Source organism: Prionailurus viverrinus, chromosome C1 (assembly GCF_022837055.1).
Source record: "Prionailurus viverrinus isolate Anna chromosome C1, UM_Priviv_1.0, whole genome shotgun sequence".
In the NCBI taxonomy this organism is placed as follows: domain Eukaryota; kingdom Metazoa; phylum Chordata; class Mammalia; order Carnivora; family Felidae; genus Prionailurus; species Prionailurus viverrinus.
This window is the reverse complement of record NC_062568.1, coordinates 133,463,198-133,486,941: the sequence shown is the minus strand read 5'-3', so window position 1 is coordinate 133,486,941 and position 23,744 is coordinate 133,463,198. Positions and strand designations below refer to the sequence as shown.

Genomic DNA, 23,744 nt, shown 5'->3' with positions numbered 1-23,744 from the left:
TCTTCCAGAATTACATCACTGCTAAAACCCACAAACATATCTGGCTTTAGATCTGTGACAACCTAAATAGAAGTTTATAGTGATTTAGATGGAAATAATTCCACCAAGGAATCCAGATGGCATCATAAACCACAACAGAGCAGATTAAGTGGTCTATGAAGTCATTCTCTGCTGTTACCACACACTGAAATGTACAATATGTTTATTATTTAATGAATGCCACACTATTGCAGAATCTTGGAAACAAGACAAAACTAAAACGGTAAAATTTCATTCAACCAAAAAGGGTTTCAGCTTTCTTTTATAACTGTTTTCTTAACAAGGCAAAGTATAATGTACATACTAAAAGAAAACTATGTTGGATGGTTCTATCATTCTGAAATCAAGATGACCATAATTCACTGTACACACAAAAATGTCCTTATGTGCATTTCCTTTAAGTACTTGGTAGGTGCTCACTTCATGGTAGCTGATGAAGGAGCGAAGGGGCCAAGGGTCCCAGACTGGGTCTTGCTGATAACCAGTTCTGTCACCTTGGGTAAGTCAACTTCTCTAGACCTCAGTCTTTCACAAGGAGGCCTTGCAAGATCAGGATCCTCAACTAGCCACCATGATTCTACAACTGGCCCTCAAGTTGAACTCGTCAAAGACAAGCAAGGCTGATGCTCCCTGCTTGTCCCATGGCTTTCAAGCCACTCCTCACTTCACCTTTAGAAGCATTCCACTCCTGGAGGTCAGGGCAGCAGGGAAATAAAAAAAGTCATTTGTTCTTAAAACAATTATGGGACTCTGGCCACTCAAATTTTTAATGTCCTTTGTAATGAATATTAGTTGTCCTCTTCTCAGCCTCTTACTGCCCCCTTCTTTTGCCAACAATAACCAATTTTCTTTTGGGTAACTCACTCCTCTCACACTCTCAGGCACAGTTTTGGTGGGATGTTAGCCCCTGTCTCCTTCACTTCCAAACCTCTAGTACCATGAGGAGGCCTGGAATGGCTTAAGCAACATGGGAATAACCCTCATGCCTGGCCACAATGACTGGCTGAAAGACAGGGCTATAACCCAGCTGAAGACCATGAGACTGGAGACATTAGGAATTTGCTGGAGTTTCTGGGAAAAAGAAGTTTCCTCTCTCTCTATCTTCTACACGTTGTAAGAGACCTTTTTCCCTGCAGGCTAGTGCAAAGATAGAAAGCCAGGAGGTACTACTGGGTTTTGCCACCCTGAGGGGAGAGCATAGCTGCTGGAGCCAGCACTGTGGGGAGCCTGATGGAGGTGAGGCTGCAGAAGATAGAGCAGACAGACATTGCCCATCGCTAGTGAAATTGCTGGGCACGTGGACCAAGTCTCACCCAGAAATAAGACTGAATTTTTCCCCTTTGCAAGTAAACAAATTCCCCTTAGTGTTCAAGCCAGTTTTGAGTTTAGTTTTATGTCACTTGCAACTTAAACACCCTTCCTTTTAGCTTTAAAACGATATGAATGTTTAAAAAATTAAAAAAAAGGGGGGGGGCGCCTGGGTGGCTCAGTCAGTTAAGCATCCAACTTTGGCTCAGGATTCATGATTCATCATTGGCTCATGATTCATCCGATCTCACAGTTCATGAGTTCAAGCCCCGCATTGGGCTCTGTGCTAACAGCTCAGAGCCTGGAACCTGCTTCAGATTCTGTGTCTCTCTTGCTCTCTGCCCCTCCCCTGCTCACACTCTGTTTCTCTCTAAAAAATAAATAAACATTTAAAATAAATAAATAAATAAATAAATAAATAAATAAATAAATGTAAGACTATTTCCCTTTTTTACAAAAGAAAATATATCAATATCATAGATGAACACTGAATTGCAGTGCTGTGTTTTTCATTTCATTCATTAAATACCTACCAGGTGACAGGAACGGGGCTGGAAACACATGGGTGAGGAAGGCATTCATAAGGAATTCAGTAGAGAGTAGCAGAGCAACACAGAAAAACTAGCAATTGCAATCAAAGAGCATAATACAAAAGGAGATATAAGTATTGAATATGTTAGCACCAAGTAAGAAATGATGCACTATACTTTGAGAAGCTAAATCAGGCTTTATGGAAGAGATACTTGATCTCACTTCTTGGCAGGATGTGAAATTTACCAGGGATAGCAGAGGGGGGAAAAGGGTCTTCCAGACATGTTCAGAGCAGTGACACATGAAATTGCATGAAATTTGGGGGGAACTGTTTGGTATACAAGGAGCACAGGAGAGAACAGCAGAAAATGGAGCTAGGGAGGCAGGGCCTTCAAAGCCATGCTGAGGAGCATGTACATGAAGTTAAAGGCAATGAGGAATCCTTGGAGGATGAAGAGAGCAATGTGACCACATCTGCATTCAGGAACCACCACTCTGGCAGAAGGGGTGGGGCTCCCCCAGAAGCAGATCCCTGAAATATATCAGGAGAACGATGTCCAAGGCCTAAAGGATACTTGCAGCACTGAGGTGAAGGAATGGAGAGGGCCAATGGTGGGAAGGAGGGACTCAGGGAGGCTGGAGAGTTTGGGGTGACTCTCAGGTTTTTAGGTGGGGTGAATGGTGAAAGGGGAAATAGGCTGAGAGCATATCATTATTCATTATGGTCTGGTTTTCAGCATAATTTTATGAGTCAGTAAAACAGTAAGTATAAAATATATCAATGTTAGAAGATATTACAGATAATTTTTAGGTTGAAATGGGGCAGATGGGTTTGTACCTAAAATGGGGCAATGGGTTGACCTGGCAGGTACACAGAACAAGATAACCTAGGAATCCAGGAAAAGGGAGCGCTCAGAAATGCAGGTTCTAGGAAGGCACCAGAGGGCCCTACCTGGAGCAGCAGCCTCATTTGTCTTTCGTAAGTCAGGCTTGAGAGCCAGTTGTGGGGATCACGGTGGCTTTCTGAGGACCCCCTGATCTCATCCAGGCCTCTACTTCGCAGTAAGAGAATGAGGTCTGGAGAAGCTACCTCCCCTGGTTATCAGCAGGACCCAGTCTGGAACCCATGGCTCCTCCACCCACAGGTCACTCGGTGGCACTTCCTCATCAGCTGCCATGAACTGAGCATCTATCAGGTCCTTGACAGACAAGTAGACATGCCTCTGCACTCATCACTTTCACTTCCCGACCATGATCTGCCCTTTGGTCAATCCTGAAAGTGAAAGTACAATAGTCAACCTCATTAGTTTCGTGGCTTGGAATTATGTTATGCCTGGCATGATTCTAACTACCAGCTCCATAATTATTTCCTGGTGCCTAATGGCTAAAACGCACGAAAGAACCTTCGTTTATGCAAAAGGAAGGACAAAGGGAAAGAGGCCACATCCTGATTTTATGACAACAACGATGACAAATTATTGTATGCTCGGGACCATAATATAAGTATACATTAAAAAAATATGCTTTATGTAAATGTTTACATGTAAACATCGGTTATTAGAATGTCTCTAATTCACTTCAAAATGGAGAAGTAGCAGCACTGTATTCTACACTGCTACTGGCTCTGCATGTTGTAAGAACCCCACATATATTAAACTGGCACAGGCATTCTGGACACATGATCAGAAAGTCGAACAACTGCAATGCTATTCATAGTTTCTTCAATTCCATCAATTCAGAATCTGATGCAGAGAAAGTTTAACCTGACTTGCCTTTGTTGTAGAGATGGAGAATGGGATAATTAAGATTTAGGAAAGAATTTAAGAGACTCAGCTATTTAAAATACTTCAGAACCATGTATACATCTACCTGATAACAGCATTTTGAAAATACTCATCTATTCACTGAAACAGCCACATCAGGATCTCTGTTTGCAATAAACTACCAACATTTTATTTTGGTATTTCACTCATTTATAATGGCCTTCACCAAATTAGACGTATTCTTTATACCTATAATTGAATGCAGTCAAGATACACTCTAAAGAGGAAAAGTGTTTATATAGATTAATCACACTCTAAAAATGAATACCACGAGTTTAACAGAATTCACAAACTGAAACGAAACCCACGATTGCAACTATATAATTTACAAAAGTATTTCTTTCAGGATTGCTTGGGAATTGTGAAAGAGAATGAGCAGATGCATTAGATTTAGAAGTTTCAGTAAGTTATAGCCAACTTCAGCCCACTCTGTGAAGTTAGCACCCCACCTTGTGGAAAATAGTAGGTGTTGTTGAATGGAAGCACGCCATGTTAATTTCAGAGGCCATGCTTGATAAATCCTGCAACCACCAAATTGCCACTGAGTTATACACATACGTAAAATAAAAGATACAAAACAAAATATTTCTATTTATTAAAGTAGCAGAAAACTAATGTGTTTCCAAGATACAAGTATACCCGTCCCAAAAGACTGGTCCCTATGATATGTGTTTGGGTTATTTAGAAAATAAATATTTCCTATGCATAGATTACTATTTCCACAGGTGCTTTTACCACTTCTTAGTTTGTTTCAAAACATAACTTTAATTGTTTTCTAATTGTAACTTAGAAAATACAGAAAAATGTTCAAAGACAAAAGCAAACATCAACCATTATTCACAACCAATAGATGATCCCTCTATCCTCTGCACAAACTTAAAAAAATATTGGGTCACTTAAATCCTTTCTGTAACTGAAAGCATTCTAAGATGACCTCAGGTTTCTAAAACTGAAATAGGGGCGCCTGGGTGGCGCAGTCGGTTAAGCGTCCGACTTCAGCCAGGTCACGATCTCGCGGTCCGTGAGTTTGAGCCCCGCGTCGGGCTCTGGGCTGATGGCTCAGAGCCTGGAGCCTGTTTCCGATTCTGTGTCTCCCTCTCTCTCTGCCCCTCCCCCGTTCATGCTCTGTCTCTCTCTGTCCCAAAAATAAATAAACGTAGAAAAATTAAAAAAAAAAAAAACTGAAATAATTTTTTATCTTTTAATTTCACCAACTTCTTTCCCAATCTCCTGTCATGGTTCAAAAACACACCCACCATTTGTCCGAATGTGTCCTGTGTTTTCCAATTTCCTAGCCCTGAGACCTCTCCTTCCCCTGTATTCAAAGCACTTACTTTTTTTTTTTAAATCAAAGCTATATAAATAAATATATGTATACACACACACACACACACACACACATATATTTGTATGTATGCATGCGTGCACACACACACGGTTTTGAAGTTTCCTATGAGACTCTCAGTTTGGTCAGACACCTGAGGTAATTCATCATCATTACTGGCTTCTTGGAAGCATCCTTTCTGGAGTTCTCTGTCCCCCTGCTCAACTTCCAACTCCCAACCAGTTGTTCTCTAGGCCTGCTGTATGTGGTGGTCTTCATATGGAAACTCCCTTCACTGCCATCCTGAAAATTTCCTTCATTTCTCTTCTGGGCTGGAACCTAGATTCTAGGACCACAGTCTTCCTCCTTCTTAGGTCCTCCTTGTTTTGGTGGAGCACATCCTCTATGAAACGTCGTATGGGAACTGGTGTGAGGATTGCTCTAATCATTATTCTGAATGCCACTTGGACTCCGAACGTGACTCATTTTCCTTCGCTTTTTGGAAATTTTATCTTTAGTTCTGAAATTGCATGATGATATATCTTCTGTGGCTATAGTTTTACTGGGCTGGGGATATTCCTTTAGTTTGAAGGTCACATCCTTTAGTTGTAGGCATTTTTCTTGGGTGATTTTTTTTTTTTTAATGACACCTGCCTGTGTTATTGTTCTTTCTGGATAGTAGCCTTCCAACATCCAGTTTGATTATCTAATTTTATTATCTTTTCTCTGTTGGTTTTATCTTTTTGTTCCGCTTTATACCAGAATTCTTCAACATGACCTTCCAATATTTTCATTTTTTTATTCCTACATCAAAATTTTAATAGGGAAGGATCTTTCTAGCTATATGAGGTTTTTTTTTAAAATGGATATCATTCTTTATTTAAAGACACAATGTCCTTTCATTTCCCCGAAGATACTGTTTTCCTTTAAGCCCTTCCCCTATGCCCTGGCTCATGATTTGCCCTTTCCTCTGATTCCTTTTCTCAAAGTTGCTTCCTCAAATAGTTTTGCTTTTTCTTATGTTGAGACTTCCCTCCAATGTCTGTAACTGTGGATGTCAGTTCACGCCAGTGATTCTCAGGATGGGGGGTGGATTTCTCCCCCAGGGACATTCAAGCAAGGTCTAGTCTTCAAGACTGGCGGGGGCAGGGGTGGGGGTGGTGGTGAGGGGCTAGGAAGACAGGGATTCTACTGGCATCTAGTGGTTGAGGCCAGAGATGCTGCTTAATTAACATCCCACAATGCCTCCTCACATGATTTACCTGACCTCAAATGTCAATAGTGTCGAGGCTTGGAAACCCTGGTTCATACTAAAGAATGAGGCATTAAAAGGCAGACTCGAAGCTCTATGCCCTGGGTAGGGTTGTCAAGGGGAAGATAAAAATAGTCATAGTGAAATAGCCATTTCACTGGGGGAAATCCTAAATATCAGAATCTATACTTCTATTCTCCTGAGCAAATCAGTTTTCTGAAAGCTAATCTTCAATCTTGTGCCTGGGGGAAATAAATGTAGCATTCTGGGAGCTTATTGGAAAGGAGATCTAAGGGGTGCATATTGGGGGGACAAGGAGTAGTTAGCTGTTCACTCTCCTTACATCTTCTGTTCACAGGGCAGTGTCTATCCAAAATATGGCTGGGTGTTCCCAGAGCCAAAACCTTTTTAGTTCAACCTCTCCAGGGGTAAATGTTGGGTTTTCTACCATGATAGGGTAGAGGGTCTACCTGGTCTATAGGCAGATTTCAACCAAGAGGCCTCGTTTCAGCCCCAATTTGTACTCCGGCCTCCAGAGGTAGCACTGCCCAGGGGTACTTTGATTAATTAACTAGCACTACCCAATGACACTTCACTTGTTAATTAATTCTGAAGGTTGCCAGTATTTGTGCTTACGCCTCTCCAACTGCACAAAACATTTCTTGAGGCAAAAGGGCACTTCCTTTCCTTATTTGAGTTCTTTGTAAAACTTGGTCCAAATTTTGCACATAGAAGCTAATCAACCAACATCCACTTTCAATTTTCAAGAAGGATTTTACCTTGGGGAAGCCGCAACTTCTAGGAGCTGTTCTGCCCATCTCAAACAAAGAAGAGCCTATTACACAAATGCCAGTACTGCAGCCTCAGCAAGGTGCTTGGTGAATCAAATCTTTAAATAAAAATACTCTCCAGGTGGAAAGACTGCTCTCAAGCCATATAAAGCCTTCTCAAGTCAGGAGAGGAAAATTATCCTTAGCAAGGATCTATGTTTCTAAATAAGAAATGAGACCGCTTCTCGTCACCCTCCCCACACGGATTAGTCTGTAACACATACTAGAAATGTCCCCTCTGGCAGCCATTCTGAAGATCGGTCCTCTGGCCTCCATGGAGCGGTGATGCAGGGTGCCACCACTCCATGTTCAGCGGTGCACTGCCACCTGGTGGGAGCAGGAGGGGATAACAGCGACACGGCTGAGGAGGCCGCACAGTACAACGATGCAAGTCTTTCAACACCTGGAAGGGCTCTCGGGGGCCATTTCTAAAGGCTGAAGGACCTTTTCGGTTGGGCGAGAGGGAGAGGAAAGAGAAAAAAAGGGACAGAGCGCAAGGGCGCAGGACTCAGGAAATGGTTTTGAATCAGTGCAGGGAGGGCCCGTGCAGTCCCTCTGACTCCCAGGGTGCCTGTCAGTTCTTCAAGGCAGAGGCTGTTGACTCTTTTAGGTGGTGCGAAATGTTGTTTACAAAGACACTGACACACAGGGATGCTCCACCTACAGAGTTCCCCAGGTCAGTGATGACAACTTCATTCTTAAAATTGCTCAGACCCAAAGCTTTGTAGTTCTGCTTGATTTCTCTCTTTTCTTCACATTTCTCATTTCTCTCTTTTCTTCATATCCAATCTGTCAGGAAATTCTATTAACTCTATTTTTAAAAAAATATCCAGAGTCCAACCATTTCCCCCATTCCTACCCCTTTCGGTGCAAGCCACACCACATCTTTTGTGCACTGATTCAAACGCCTCCTCAGTGGTCTCCTTGTTTTCATCCTTTGCCCTTAGTCTATCTGTACAGAGTGATCGGTTTAAAACCGCTCCCCATTTCCCTCAAAGTAAGACAGGGAGTCCTTACAGTGGCTGATGAGGCCCTATATCATCTGGCCCCTGCACCAACCCCTCCCATCTCCTCTCTAGAGCCTCCCTCCTCTGACTCCCCTCCAGCTACCAGGATCCTCTGCTGTTTCCCCAACATCCAGGAATGCCCCACTCTATGGCTTTTCCAGAGACTATCCCTTCTGCCCAAAACCCTTTTTTTCCCAGGTATCCCCATCTTCTTTAAGGACCTACAAGCAACTGCAATTTTTTTCTTCCCTGTCAGAATTCCCAATCCCACTACCCTTGTGCAATCTTCCCACAGCACTGACCGCCTTCTAACAAGCTGTAAGATTTTTTTATTTACTATGTCCAGTGTTACTGTCTTTCTGATCCAGCTCACGTTCAGTAAGCTCCATGATGGCAGGAATTTTTTTGGTATGTTTTGTTCATGGGTGTATCCCAACTGCCTATAATAATGCCTGGTCAATGGAAAGCAAATATTTATTGTTGAATAAACAAAGTTTAAAAAAAGAAGGAAAACATTAGAATTCTGACTACTATTGCATTATGAATTTTGCAAAACTGAAAATCTTTCCTTAAAAAAAAAAGATTTTATTTTAAGTAATCTCTACACCCAAATTGGGGCTCAAACCCACAACTCTGAGATCAAGAGTCGCATGCTGTACCTACTGAGCCAACCAAGGGACCTGGAAAAGTGAACATCTTTGTAAAAGATTAAACATCAGAAACCCGTTTCTGTATTTATTCCTGTCATATTTAACATCTATGGATATGAATAGAGGGCATAACAGGTTTTACTTAGTGACCAGAACAACAACTGTTTGGGATATCTCTTCTATTTGTCTCTGCCCCACATGATATTTATACTCTTTAATAAGTTTATTACATTTACTCTAAAACAAGAGTTCAATCAACAACCTAGCAGAATGCGAAGTGCGAAAGGGTTGACGTGCCCTTCAATGTCAGCAAGTTACTTAATTCGGGCTTTTTTGTTAACTTTTTCCCTAATCAAGGTAAAACCCACATTTAGAATATTATAGAAACCCACGTTTACATACTAAAGACAATTTGGAAAGTTAAAAGAATACTTGCGTGTGTGTGTGTGTGTGTGTGTGTGTGTGTGTAAGTACAAAAATGTTTACTGCAGTATTCAGTGAAAAATTGAAAAACTGCTGAAAACTGCAACAGGGAAATGGTACATCAATACCACAAACCACTATGCAATCATTAAAAAGTGTAAGGTAGACCTATATGTACCAACATGGACAGCCATCAAGGTATAGAGTTAAATGCAAAAACACTGAAAACAAAAGATAGGTTTGATTTATGAACTAGCCATACCCTGCCCCCAACCCATTTATGTAGCTATGTGTGTATGTGTACATGTAATTCATAGTATTTTCTTATAGTAAATGTACAAGAGAGAAAAAGTCATACCAGCAGGTATAACTCGAGCTTGCAGTGTTTATTTCTAGAGAGTGGGACTGGGGCAGGAACAGGGAGCTCCTACTTTTTATTTTACATAAAGTTAAGTAAAGAAGTTCTTTACTGTCCAAAGTTTTTAAATTAAGAAATTAAAAAATGGGGGGGGGGTGGTGCCTGGGTGGCTCAGTGGGTTAAGCATCAGACTTCGGCTCAGGTCATTATCTCGCCATTGGTGAGCTCGAGCCCTGCATCAGGCTCTGTGCTGACAGCTCAGAGCCTGGAGCCTACATCAGATTGTGGATTGTGTGTCTCCCTCTCTCTCTGCCCCTCCCCTGCTCACACTCTCTCCCCCTTCTCTCTGTCTCAAAACTAAATAAACATTAAAAAAAAAGAAAACTATAGGAAAGAAAATTTGGAGAGAAAAGAGTAAAGAAACAGAAAATAATCACTTACAATCCTGCCTCGGTTGATTGTGGGGCAAATTTAATAAGGATTTGCTGAAATATACACATAAGTATAGTGTCTTATACAGAATGGGCACTCATTTAATATTTTTTGAATAAATGAACAAATAATATTTCTTGGTAAAACAGTATAAGCTTATTTATAGAGCAGTGGGAAATCTTGTTAAATGACCCCAAAGTAAAGCTGGCTTCAAATCAGTTTTCAGCACATTCTGTTATTTTATTTAAGAAAAATGCCTACTCTGTAATTTTTACATGCAGTTTTGAAAATGTTTTATTCAAGTGTTGCTGAGCTTTTTTCTTTAATGATATGATCTAAAAGGGCTAACTCATGCTCTAATAGAAGTTGCTCCGAGTAATGGTTGTCATGAAAGGCAGTTAACAGATAAGGCTCAGACACAGAAGCAAACGGAAGGATGAACCAAAATCCACCGTGCAATGCCCTGAGCCTCGTTTCCTTCCACATCTCGCAGGGGTGGGCGTCCCTGGTGAAACAAAGGCCAGTGTGGGGACACTGTTGCTCTCCAGGAGGAAAGCTCTGGTTTGATTTTTCACCTCCCTTCATATAACACAGCTCTAGTAATTGGTTCTACTTGGGAAAGTTACCATCCAATCTTTCTGAAAGATATTACTTTAGCTACACTTTACTTTAGAACTAATCCCAGTGGAAATTACATTTCCTTCAGAAGGCTTTTTGAGATATTTTTTTCATAGAAGTCATTTCACAGCTAAACATTTGTTTCCTTGTTTGTTTGTTTGTTTGTTTGTTTTGGCTTAGCTTTTGCTCATCTTTCTAATCTCAGTCATTCCAGTAGGATTGAGATGTTTCTCCCAAGGAAACACCGTTTCTCTTTAAATGCCAACCATGCAGAGAAACATAAGCTACGAGTAGAGTTAAAAAGTACACCACAAGTAATTATTTCTCTTTACTCCTGTGTAATTATAAATATGGTGAATTGCACGCCTTAAGATTTTAAATACCATTTTAAAAATTACACTCAATCAAAGGAATCAGGAGAAATTTGAATGAAGTTTCTGCAACAAAAATAGGTCATCCCTACCATTTCATTAGCAAAATTACATTAATTTAAAATTTAGCTTAAAAATTTGCTGTATGATTAACAACTGGTAATCTGTATCTCCTGATTTCTGAGACGGAAGGTCTATCTGTTTTTGGAAGAGCAGTCTTGTGTTGCAAATGTGGGCTTTGGCTTCTCACCAGAACCAAGTGTGAATCGATGCACTTTTATTCCTAAAGGGCTCTGAGCGATGTGAATGAGACACCTTGCCCAGGCACAGAGTGCAATTACTGTTAATGCTTTCAAATGGTGCAGATTTTCTGCTTCACTTAAAAAGGCTGAAAATCAAACTATAAAGGGAGAGTCAAAGTCTTTAACCACAAGAATATTATCTGTAGCTAGGAAATTGCAGTTGGTACAGTTATATCAGAAAAAAAAAAGCAAATTGGGTGAGCGGGGGTTGCTATTTATACAAACAGCCCAGAGCAGACATCAACACAGAGAACGCAATAAAACTCCAACTTTGATTAGAAAATTAATGTGGCTTTGGTTCTGGCAAGACGGCAATATAAACTAACCTGAAAACCCTCCTTCTGTAAGCAGATTAAAATGCTATAATAAATGTAACAAAATATGGTTTTATCTGAAGTAGAAAGAAGGGAAATCCCTACTTGCCAGACATAAGAAAAAATGAGAAAGGAGAGGCAGCCTTTGACACAGAGGCCTGGGAGGAAGATATAACTATGCCAGTGACCCTGGGTTGGGCTCTGAGGACCCCCGTCCTGTGTTTGGGGGGAGAGGCCACAAAGAAACAACAAACTGAGAGCTGATACTTGTAGGGTAATAACAGCTTCCTATATTTGAAAGTTAGAGTACCCTGGGGCTCAGTTCTTAGTCTTCCACTAATTTCTAACTATACGCAATCCCTTGGTGATCTCATCCAGTTTCTTCTTTTAAGTACCATCATGTAAACACCGAAGAGTCCAAAATTCACATTCAGTCAGACTGGAGCTCTCTCCTGAACTTTGCGTTCACAGCTCAAACTGCATAGTCAACATCTTTGCATGTATATTTAAAGACATAGCACACTTGGTCCTCCTGCTCCCTCATGCAATCCTCTTTGCTTTTTTCTGATAGCTTGGGCCAAAAATCTAGATGTCATCCTCTACTTATCTCTTCCCCACACCCACACACATCGTATCTGCCTATAGACAAAATTTATCTCTACCTTCAAAATTTATCCAGAATCTGACCACTTCGCATCACATCCATTTTTGCCATTCTTGTCCAAACCACACTGCTCTCTCACAGGATTACTGCTAAGGCCTCCAAACCCCCTTCCTTGCTTCTGCCCTTCTCCTCTTTAGTTTAGTCAGCAGCCAAAATGATCCTACTAAAATATAAATCAGGGGCGCCTAAACAACATGCTACAAACCACCAATGAGTCAATGAAGAAATCAAAGAAATAAATAAATCAATACATGGAGACAAATGAAACTGGAAACATAATGGTCCAGAAATCTTTGGGACACAGCAAAAGCAGCTCTGTGAGAAAAATTCATAGCAATACAGGCCTACCACAAGAAACAAGAAAAATCTCAAGCAAGCAAACCTTACACCTAAAGGAATTAGGAAAAAAAAACAAACAAAACCCAAAGTTAATAAAAGGTAGGAAATAATAAAGATCTGAGTGGAAATAAGTGAAACAGAGACTTTAAAAAAGCAATAGAAAAGATCAATGAAACCAAGAGCTGGTTCTTGGCAAAGATAAGCAAAATTGATAAAACTGTAGCCAGACTCATCAAGAAAAAAAGAGAAAGGACCCAAGTAAATAAATCAGAAATGAAAGAGAAGTAACAACCAACACCACAGAAATATAAAGGATTGTAAGAGACTTCTCTGAAAAATTACATACCAACAAATTAGACAACCTAGAAGAAATGGATAAATTCTTAGAAAAAGATAATCTTCCAAAATTGAATCAGGACAAAATCTGAACAGAATGATTACTAGTAACAAAATTAAGTCAGTAATCCAAAAAACTCCCCCAAAACAAAAGTCCAGGACCAGATAGATATACAGAATTCCTCTTAAACTATTCCAAAATATAGAAGAGGAAGGAAAGCTTTCACATACATTCTATAAGGCCAGCATTACCCTGATACCAAAACCAGACAAAGACACCACAAGGAAATAAAAAACCCACAGGCCAATATCTCTGATGAACATAGATGCAAAAATCCTCAACAAAATGTCAGCAAACCACACTCAACAATATGTTAAAAGGATTATTCACCACCACCAAGTAGGATTTATTCCAGGGGTGCAAGAATGGTTCAATATTCACAAATCAATCAATGTGATACACATATCAAACAAAATGAAGGATAAAAATCATGATCATTTCAGATGCAGAGAAAGCATTTGACAAAATTCAACATCCATTCGTGATAAAAACTCTCAACAAAGTGAGGTATAATAAAGGCCATATATGAAAACACACAGCTGACACCATACTCAATGGTAAAAAACTGAGAGCTTTTCCCCTTATATCAGGAGCAAGACAAGCATATCCACTCTTACCACTTCTTGCAACATAGTACTGGAAGACCTAGTCACAGCAATCAGACAAGAAAAAGAAATAAAAGGCATACAAATTGGTAAGAAAGAAGTTAAACTGTCATTATTTACAGATGACATGATACTATATGCATAGAAGACTTTATAGACTCCACCCAAAAACTATCATAATAATTGGATTCAGTAAAGTTGCAGGGGATAGAATTAATATACAGAGATTGGATTGCATTCCTATACACTTAACAAAGTAGTAGAAAGAGAAATTAAGAAAACAATTCATTTACAACCGCACCAAAGGAAATAAAATGCCTATGAATAAACTTAGCCAAACAGGTGAAAGATCTGATCTCTGAAAATTATAAAACACTGATAAAAGAAACTGAAGACAACACAAACAAATGGAAAGACATGCCACAATCATGGATTGGAATAACATTCAAAGTAATCTATACATTCACTGCAACTCCTATCAAAATACCAACAGCACTGTTGACAGAACTGTAACAAATGATCCTAAAATTTGTACGAAACCACAGAAGACCCTGAACAGTCAAAGCAATCTTCAGAAAGAAGAACAAAGCTGGAAACATCACAGTTTCAGAGTTCAAGATATACTACAAAGCTATAGTATAAAAAAAGTATGCTACTGGCACAAATACAGACTCATAGATTAATGTAACGGAATAGAGAATCCAGAAATAAACCTATGCTTATACGGTCAGTTAATCTATTGACAAGGGAGGAAAGAATATACAGTGAGGTGCTGGAAAATGGTGCTGGAAAAATTGAACAGCTATATGCAAAACAACAAAACTAGACCACTTTCTAACACCATACCTTAAAAAAAAAAAAACAAAAAAACCTTAAAATGAATTAAAGGTGAGACAGGAAACCATAATACTCCTAGAATAAAGCACCGGCAATAATTTCTTGGATATCTGCCATAGAAACATTTTTCTAGATATGCTTCCTAAGGCAAGGGAAACAAAAGCAAGAATAAAATATTGGGATTACATAAAAATAACAAGTTTTTGCACAGCAAAGGAAACCATCAACTAAACAAAAGGCAACCAAATAAATGGGAGAAGATATATGCAAATGATATATTCAATGGAAGGTTAATATTCCCCATATATAAACAGCTTATACAACTCAACACCAAAAAAACAAATAACCTGATTAAAAATGGACAAAAGACCTGAACAGACGTTTTTCCAAATAAGACATGCAGATAGCCAATATATACATGAAAAGATGTTCAACATCACTAATTATCAGAGAAATGCAAATCAAAGCCACAATGAAATATCTCCTTATCCCTGTCAGAATGCCTTGAATCAAAAAGGTAAGGAATAACAATGGTTGGTGACGATGTGGAGAAAAAGGAACTCCTGTGCACTGTTGGTGGGAATGTAAATTGGCACAGCAACTGTGGAAAACTATATGACGATTCCTCAAAATATTATAAATAGAAATACCATATGATTCAATGATTCCACTCTTGGGAATTTGCCCAAAGAAAACAAAAACACTAATTCAAAAAGATATACGCACCCCTACGTTTATCGCAGCATTATTTACAATAACCAAGATATGGAAGTAACCCAGTGTCCACTGACAGATTAATGGGTAAAGAAGATTTATACACATGGATTATCAACTATAAAAAGGAGGAGATCTTGCCATTTGTGGCAACATGCACGGACCTAGAGAGTATTATGCTAAGTGAAATGAGTTTCTTTTTCTTTTTCTTTTTTTGAAGACAGTCAATCTTTTATATATGTGTTTAATTTTAAGTGAGCAAAGATCTTTATAGCATTGGACAAAAAGGAAATTCAGTTCTTTACTAGAATGGCACTACAAACTCCCTTTTGCATCATAATAATCAAAGAATAGTTGCTTTTTTTTAAAATTTTAATGTTTATTTATTTTTGACAGAGAGAGAGACAGAGCATGAGCGGCGGAGGGGCAGGGAGAGAGGGAGACACAGAATCCGAAGCAGGCTCCAGGCTCTGAGCTGTCAGCACAGAGCCCGACGTGGGGCTCGAACTCACAGACCGTGAGATCATGACCTGAGATGAAGTCGGACACTCAACTGACTGAGCCACCCAGGCACCCCAAAGTGCGGTTGCTTTTTAAATTTTGTAGAACATGGGGCGCCTGGGTCGAAGCGGCCGACTTCGGCTCAGGTCATGATCTCACGGTCTGTGAGTTCGAGCCCCGCATCAGGCTCTGTGCTGACAGCTCAGAGCCTGGAGCCTGTTTCAGATTCTGTGTCTCCCTCTCTCTGACCCTCTCCCGTTCATGCTCTGTCTCTCTCTGTCTCAAAAATAAATAAACGTTAAAAAAAAATTAAATTTTGTAGAACTTGTTTATAAAAATACCATAGCCCTGGTGTGTGGGGCTATGATTTCCCTTACATGTGGAATCTAAAAACAAACGAATAAACAAAAAACAGAAACAAACCCATAAACAGAGAACAAACTGACGGTTGCCAGAGGGAGGGAACACAGCTGGGAGGATGGGCAAAATAGGTGAAAGCCAGTGGGAGATACAGGCTTTCAGTTATGGAATGAATAAGTCACGGGAATAAAAGGTACAGTACAAGGAATATAGTCAATAGTACTATAAAAACGTTTTATTGTAACAGATGGCAGCTACACTTGTGGTGAACGCAGCATAACATACAACCTTGTCAAATCACTATGCTGTACACCTGAAAGTAATGTAACATTGTGTGTCAACTACACTTCAACTAAAGAAAAAGGAAAAATAATAACAATAAAAATAAAAATAAAAGATCACATCGCTCCTCTACCTAAAGCTTCCCAATTGCTCCCCATTTCACACACAGGGAAAAAAATTCTAAGACTAAAAACGGACAACATGTCCTTAAAAAAATCTGATCCCAACATGCCCACCTTGATGTCTATGGGCTCATAATCTGTTCAGCTCTTCCTCACTTACTTTGCTTTGGCCAATTTGACCTCTTTGTTATTTCAAGAACATGCCAGGCATAGCCCCACCTCAAGATCTTCTTTGCAGTTATTGTTTTCTCCAAGAATTCTCTTTCCCCAGATGGCTTTATACTTCACCTCCCTCAGGTCTTTGTTCAAATGCCACCTTTCGTGGCCACTCTAACCTAAAATTGCAACCTCCCAAACCTAAAATTTAACCCAATATTCCCTATTTCCTTGCCTTGCTTTATTTTTCTCCTTAGCATTTATCACTAACACATTACAAATTTTACTTGATTATCCTGTTTATTGTTTCCCCATTGGAATGCAGCCACCATGAGGGCAGAGATTCTTGCATGTTTTATTTACTACTATATCACCAGCACGCAGTAGGTGTTCAATAAGAATCTGTTAAATAAATTAATGAATATTAAATATATATTTATGAAGGAAAAAAATTCAACCTAGAATTCCAAATGCAGTATGCAATCAAAGGAAGATCAAAACCAAAATATATTCTCAGGAAAACAAAAAACACGGAAAGAATAAATCACTTAACAGACCTTCCATGAAAGAATTAATAAAAGATATACTCTGGAAAAAAGACATTTGATCCAAAAGGAAGGCATAGAAAGAATAAGCAAAGAAAATGCTATATAAATCTAAATAAGCACTGACTGTATAAAATAATAGTAATAAGTAATTTGGGTGGTATAAAAACAAGGTAGAACCAAAACACTAAACAATAGTATGTAAGATGGGAAGGGGTGCTTACACTTAAAACATTCTAGGGGCGCCTCAGTCAGTTAAGCGTCTGATTTCGGCTCAGGTCATGATCTTGCTATCTGTGAGTTCGAGACCCACGTCAGGCTCTGTGCTGACAGCTCAGAGCCTGGGGCCTGCTTTGGATTCTGTGTCTCCCTCTCTCTCTCTCTGCAACTCCCCCGCTCACACTCTGTCTCTCTCTCTCTCTCTCTCTCAAAAATAAACATTAAAAAAAATTTGTTTTAATTCTAAAAGCCTTGTTTTTCAGGAGGAGGATGGAGATATTAAGTTTTTGACTTTGAGTTAGGTATCCATGTAGACATTTAAAAATAATGTCTTGGGAGAATAGAATAATTTCCATTCCAGGGGAAGGAAAAAAGGGAATATAAAGAAAGCTAATTAATCCAAACAGAAGATAGGAAGGGAGGATGAAAAGAGTCAAAAATCTTTCGGTAAGTAGAAAGAATCAAATAAAATAGGAGAAATAAATTTAATACATTAATAATCACAATAAATGTACAGGCACCAAACAAGCTACTTCAAAACCAAAAATCATTGTCTTTTAATTTTAAAAAGTGTTATATGTCATTTATAAAAGACACACCTAAAACACAACATATCAATAAGTAAAAATAAAGAGATGGATAAAGATATACCATGTGAACACTGTAGCACAGATTACAAAAGTGGCAGGAGAATATTATGAAAATAATTATGTTAACACATTTGTAAACTCATAAAAAATGGACATATTCGTAGAAAAATATCTTAGCAACATTGTCTTAAGAACAAACAGAAAGTCTGAGGAGTCTATAACTACAACAAAAAGAACACATCAGGGCTAGGTATTTTTATAGACAAGTTCTACAAAATTTAAAAAGCAACTGCGCTTTGATTATTATGATGCAAAAATGAGTTTGTAGTGCCATTCTAGTAAAGAACTGAATTTCTTTTTTGTTCAATGCTATAAAGAGCTTTGCTCGGGGCGCCTGGGTGGCTCAGTTGGTTAAGCGTCCGACTTCAGCTCAGGTCAGATCTTACAGTCTGTGAGTTCGAGCCCCGCGTCGGGCTCTGTGCTGACAGCTCAGAGCCTGGAGCCTGCTTCAGATTCTGTGTCTCCCTCTCTCTCTGCCCCTTCCCCACTCATGCTCTGTCTCTGTCTCAAAAATAAATAAAAACATTAAAAAAAAAAAAAGATCTTTGCTCACTTAAAATAAGCAAATATATAAAAGATTGACTCTGTTCAAAAAAAAAAAAAAAAAAAAAAAAAGAAAGAGCAACTGATATTTACCCAAATTTCTCCACAGAACAAAAAGCTGTATACTCACATAATGAGATTAGTTTAACCTTGATACTTAGGAACAGCACAAGAAAGGACAAGTACAGGGGAATCCTATTCATGAACATTAATGAAAAAACCCTACAAATATATTTGTAAACAAAATCCAGCAATGTGTTAAAATATAACTCGCTATGAACAAACTGGGTTTATTCCAAGAATACCACAATAGTTTATACCATGTAACTGCCCATGAAAACACATAAAATGGGAAAAACAATATGATTATTTGAGACGAAGAAAAGACATTTGATAAAAATCAACTAAATATGATTTAAAATTAAACTCTTGGAAAATTTTTAAAATCAGAAAGAATATAAGGATGACCAGTACATTGCTTCTATTAGTTATTGTTCTGGAGAGTCTAACAACAAAATGAGAAAAAGAAAGAAAAGGTGTAAAGATTAGAAAGAATCACAATTGTTACTATTTGCAGATGATATTATTTTGATAACATAAAAGTGTACTTAACATAATATGATATCTTGATAACATAAAAGTGTACAAATTATTGGAATTAATTAGAGTGTAGCAAGGTGGTTCTTACAAGATCACTATACTCCAATCAATTATATTTCTATATACTGAAACACAGGAAAGATCATTAAAAGGTATATCACAATGATAATGAGACAATACAAGGTACGTAGAAATAAAAACAACAAAAAATATGCAAAACTCTTGTGATGAAAATTAAAAATGTTACTGAAAAGCATTAAAGGAAACCTAAATAATGGAGAGATGGATGATGTCCTGGGACAGGAAGATACCATCACGTAGATTTAAGTTCTCTTCAAACTGATGCATGGATTCAATTCAATTCATACAAAAATTTTAGTATGTTTCTTTGTGAACTTGCCAAAGCTTACTCAAAAACCCATGTGAAAAAGAAAGAACCCCTAAAATACTCCTGAAGAGTAAGACTATGGGAGCTTGATATTAGCAGCAGACAAACCAGTTAACAAAGAAGAAAGCTCACACACAGATCTATACATACGCAGCAACTTGATATAACAGGGGTAGCACTGCACATTAGTGAAAAAAGGAGCATTCAGTAAATGGTGCTGAGCCAGTACTCGTAACTACTGTACTAGACAGTGCAGATCTAGACTGTTCAATATTCTTGGCTAACAAGGGCTCTGCCAGCAAATGTATTGATCACTACTGATTTCTTCACCAAGACTCCCTCTTCCCAGTCTTGTGAGCCCCATGGAAGATACACAATGGATAGCTGTCTGTGGGGGAGGTGGGGGTTGCAGGTACATCCCCCCCCTTAATCTGTAGTGAAAACAAGAGAAGAGGAAGTGGATTCCTCCCCTTATCAAGTCTTGGTGGGAAGGTGTCTCTCCACCTGCCCTCTCCTCTAAGTGTGGCACATGGGGTGGCCAGCAGAAAGGACAACAGGCATGTTCATGCTATCACCCTCAGTGGCTCTCCTCTGCATTTTTGCAGAAACTCTACCCAGCTTCAGATTCATAAGTATAAAACCTTTTAGGAATGAGACAGTATTTCTTTTCTAAGGAGACTTGCATTGCCCCAGCAGTAAATTAACTGATGGAAGGAGGTAGTCTAACAGAAATGCTTAGTCCTACAGTGGTGGTACCACTTTGATAGTAAGAAAAAATAACGGCACTTTAAAAATTCAAAATCTTTGGCTTTTGTATTAAGGTGAATCAAATCTTGTTTGGACCTAGATGATATTATGTTAAGTGAAATAAGTCAGACAGAGAAAGACAAGTGCCATACGATTTCACTTAGAATGGAATCTAAAAAGCAAAAGAAACAAAGCAGAAACAGACCCATATAAACAGAGAACAAACTGGTGGCTGCCAGAGGTGAAAGGGCGAGGGAATGGGCAAAATGGGTGAAGGAGAATGGGAAGTACAGGCTTCCAGTTATGGAATGAGTAAGTCACAAGGATGAAAGGCGCAGCATAGGGAATAGAGTCAGTGGTACTGTGACAGTTTTGCATGGTGACAGATGGCAGCTATACTTGTGGTGAGCACAGCTTAACACATAGAGTTATCAAATCACTATGTTTACACCTGAAACTAACGTAACACTGTGTGTCAACTAGACTTAAATTAAAAAATAAATAAAATAAAGTGAATGACACCCAACTTATTGGGCTCTAAAGTATCTACAACAACGTTCCCAATGTTTCATTAAACCATGAAATTCAGCAAATAAACAATCCATATGCTGATGGACTTGGAGGGAAATATTCAGTATATATACTGAATTAAAACTGGAGCCTCTGATTGGATGCAACTTTAGAAAGAAGAAAATAATATATACACTAATAATTGGGTAAAAAGCTACCTGTTCCTTATGTTGAAAACAAGAATTTGTAATTTTTTTAATTTTATATTTTTAAGTAAACTTTATCATTGCTGTAGTATAATACTATATTCCTCTTGTGCAAAAAATCACCATCATATTCTCCAAATTGTCTACCAATTCTAACATACTCTATGATTCAATGACATTTTTAAGTCTCTGATGCCGCGAATAAACCCTGAAGCATTCTTTTCTAACTTAGTTTTTTGGGTTGGAAAAGAGTACACAAAAGAGGCCTATGAAGAAAAAGTTTCAGAGAAGACACGTTTAGGTAAGCGACACGTATTAGGCAGGACCTTACTTCTACTTCTCGGTCTCACTTTTCTCATTTGTGCAATAAGGATCTCGTTATCTGTCTCACACATTATTAAGAGGGTCAATAACTAGCACACAGGGATGAGTAGTGTGCCCCCTCAAATTCCTGTCCAGCTGGGATCTGTCAACGTGACCTTATTTGGAAACAGGTCTTGTAGATGGATCAAGTTAAGATGAGGTCACAGCGAATTAGGGTGGGCCATACATCCAATGACTGGTGTCTTTATGAGAAGGGAACGTGAAGACAGAGACACAGAAATGGCTCTATGACAATGGAGGCAGAGATTAAAATGATGCTGCTACAAGCCAAGGAACACCAAGGACTGCTGGCAACCATGAGAAGTGAGGAAGATTCTGTCCCCTTCAGAGAGAACACAGCCCAGCAGACTCCTTGACTGCAGACTTGTAGCCTGAACACTCAGAATGTGGTACTCTGTTACAGCAGACCACAAGAAACAAATACAGCATTGATGCCTAAAACAGAAATGAAGCATTTGGCTCATCTCCCACATAGAAAAAACATACCATACGTTTTGTTAGGGCTCAATTCACAGCAGGCAGATTCTAATGTTGTTTGACATGGACTCTCCAAGAACACATTTCCATAGTGTTTTAGTTAGGGATCATGTTTACAAGTGACTAATACTCAACTGGAGTTTTAAAGGCCTGGGAATGGAGTGGAGTGGGGTGGGGAGGTGAGAGAGGGATTTGAGGGGGAGTGAGAGAGGGGTGATATTAGTGGATCCTGATTTTCCCATGCAGATGCAGCTGGGCGTCTGGAGTTACTAAAGGCAGGACTCACCATCTGGTTTCTTATTTTATTCTTCCTGTGCATTAATTTCCTTCTTTTCTCCAACTGTAGTCTGTCTTTACCCACCACATGAAAACATGACTGCCAGCAGCTCCCAAGTCTTAGCTTTCACAGGGTTTGCCCCCAAAGAAAGACTGTCTCCATTTTCTGGGTCCCCAAGTCCAAAATGCCCAGTGAAACACTTTGAGGGGCCTGAGCGGGGTCAGCTTCCACTCCTGAACCACCTGCTGCCACCCCATGGCTGGGAAGGCACCAGAGGAGGGATGGACGGAGACAATCTACACAAGCACTAGCTCCAGTTTCCTTCATGATAAAGCACAGTTTCACTTGGGTTCTTTTACCCCAAATTCTCACTAAAATGCTAAAGCGAGCAGCCAGAGGTACAGAAGTAATTGTAAAGGCAGATACAAAGACAATTTGAAGACAAAGAAGTTGTCATAGATAAATCATCGAGAAATGCAGGACCTTGATAAAGAAGTTTTAGTGAAGAGCCAATAAGCACATCAACTGGATGTCTTATGTAAGTTTAAATAAAACAATTTTCCCAGTTGGACTTAACTGAAAAATAATTTCCTTCCTTTACAAGAATAAAAAAGAATATAACAAATTAAGCTACCACTCGAAGATACACTTTAAAGGAAGTCTTATCTTTTGGTAGTAGAGGAAATACATTTCATCAGCAATAAACATTTGACCGCCCTGTAAGGGCAGGGCACTGAGGTGCCACAAGATTGTTTCCAGAGATAATTAAACTCAATATATGACTTTTAACTTTCTTAGAAATAGAAATGATCACTTACCATGGTACTGGGGTCTCTATCAGCTCGATTTCGTTCAAAAGAATTTATTTTATGGGCACTCATTTCATCAGTATCAGCAATGATATAATGTCTGGGAGAGTAAGCATTGGACAGGTGCTCAAGCAGCCTCAGGATCTCAGTGGTGTGCCCACCTGGAAAAAATATTGAAAGGCCTAAGATTAAAAATCCCACAATGTGGGGGCACCTGGGTGGCTCAGTTAGTTAAGCATCTGACTTTGGCTCAGGTCATGATCTCAGCGTTCATGGGTTCCAACCCCGCATCGGGCTCTGTGTTGACAGCTCAGAGCCTGGAGCCTACTTCAGATTCTGTGCCTCCCCCTCTCTCTACCCCTCCCCTGCTTGCACTCTGTCTCTCTGTGTCTCTCTTTCAAAAATAAATTAAAAAAATTTTTTTCAACGTTTATTTATTTTTGGGACAGAGAGAGACAGAGCATGAACGGGGGAGGGGCAGAGAGAGAGGGAGACACAGAATCGGAAACAGGCTCCAGGCTCTGAGCCATCAGCCCAGAGCCCGACGCGGGGCTCGAACTCACCGACCGCGAGATCGTGACCTGGCTGAAGTCGGACGCTTAACCGACTGCGCCACCCAGGCGCCCCTCAAAAATAAATTTAAAAAAAATTTTAAAGAATTAAAAATGCCACAATGTGGTTATTAGAGGGGAGGCAGGTGGGGGGATGAATTAAATAGGTGATGGGGATTAAGCAGTGTACTTGTTGTGATGAGCACTGGATGAGCACTGGAAGTGTTGAATGTACATTGTACTTTACACCTGAAACTGATATTACGCTGTGTTAACTAA

The 23,744-nt window shown here is 39.3% G+C and overlaps 1 protein-coding gene across 1 annotated transcript in view; it reads right to left on the bottom strand.

Annotated features, from left to right (window-relative positions):
- ALG14 (ALG14 UDP-N-acetylglucosaminyltransferase subunit) overlaps nt 1-23,744 on the bottom strand; it is a 102,199-nt gene that overhangs the window by 72,894 nt on the left and 5,561 nt on the right. Inside the window, exon 2 of the mRNA XM_047873644.1 lies at nt 22,924-23,075. Within this exon, the coding sequence (XP_047729600.1) occupies nt 22,924-23,075 (152 nt within the window). The remainder of the gene's footprint in view (nt 1-22,923; nt 23,076-23,744) is intronic.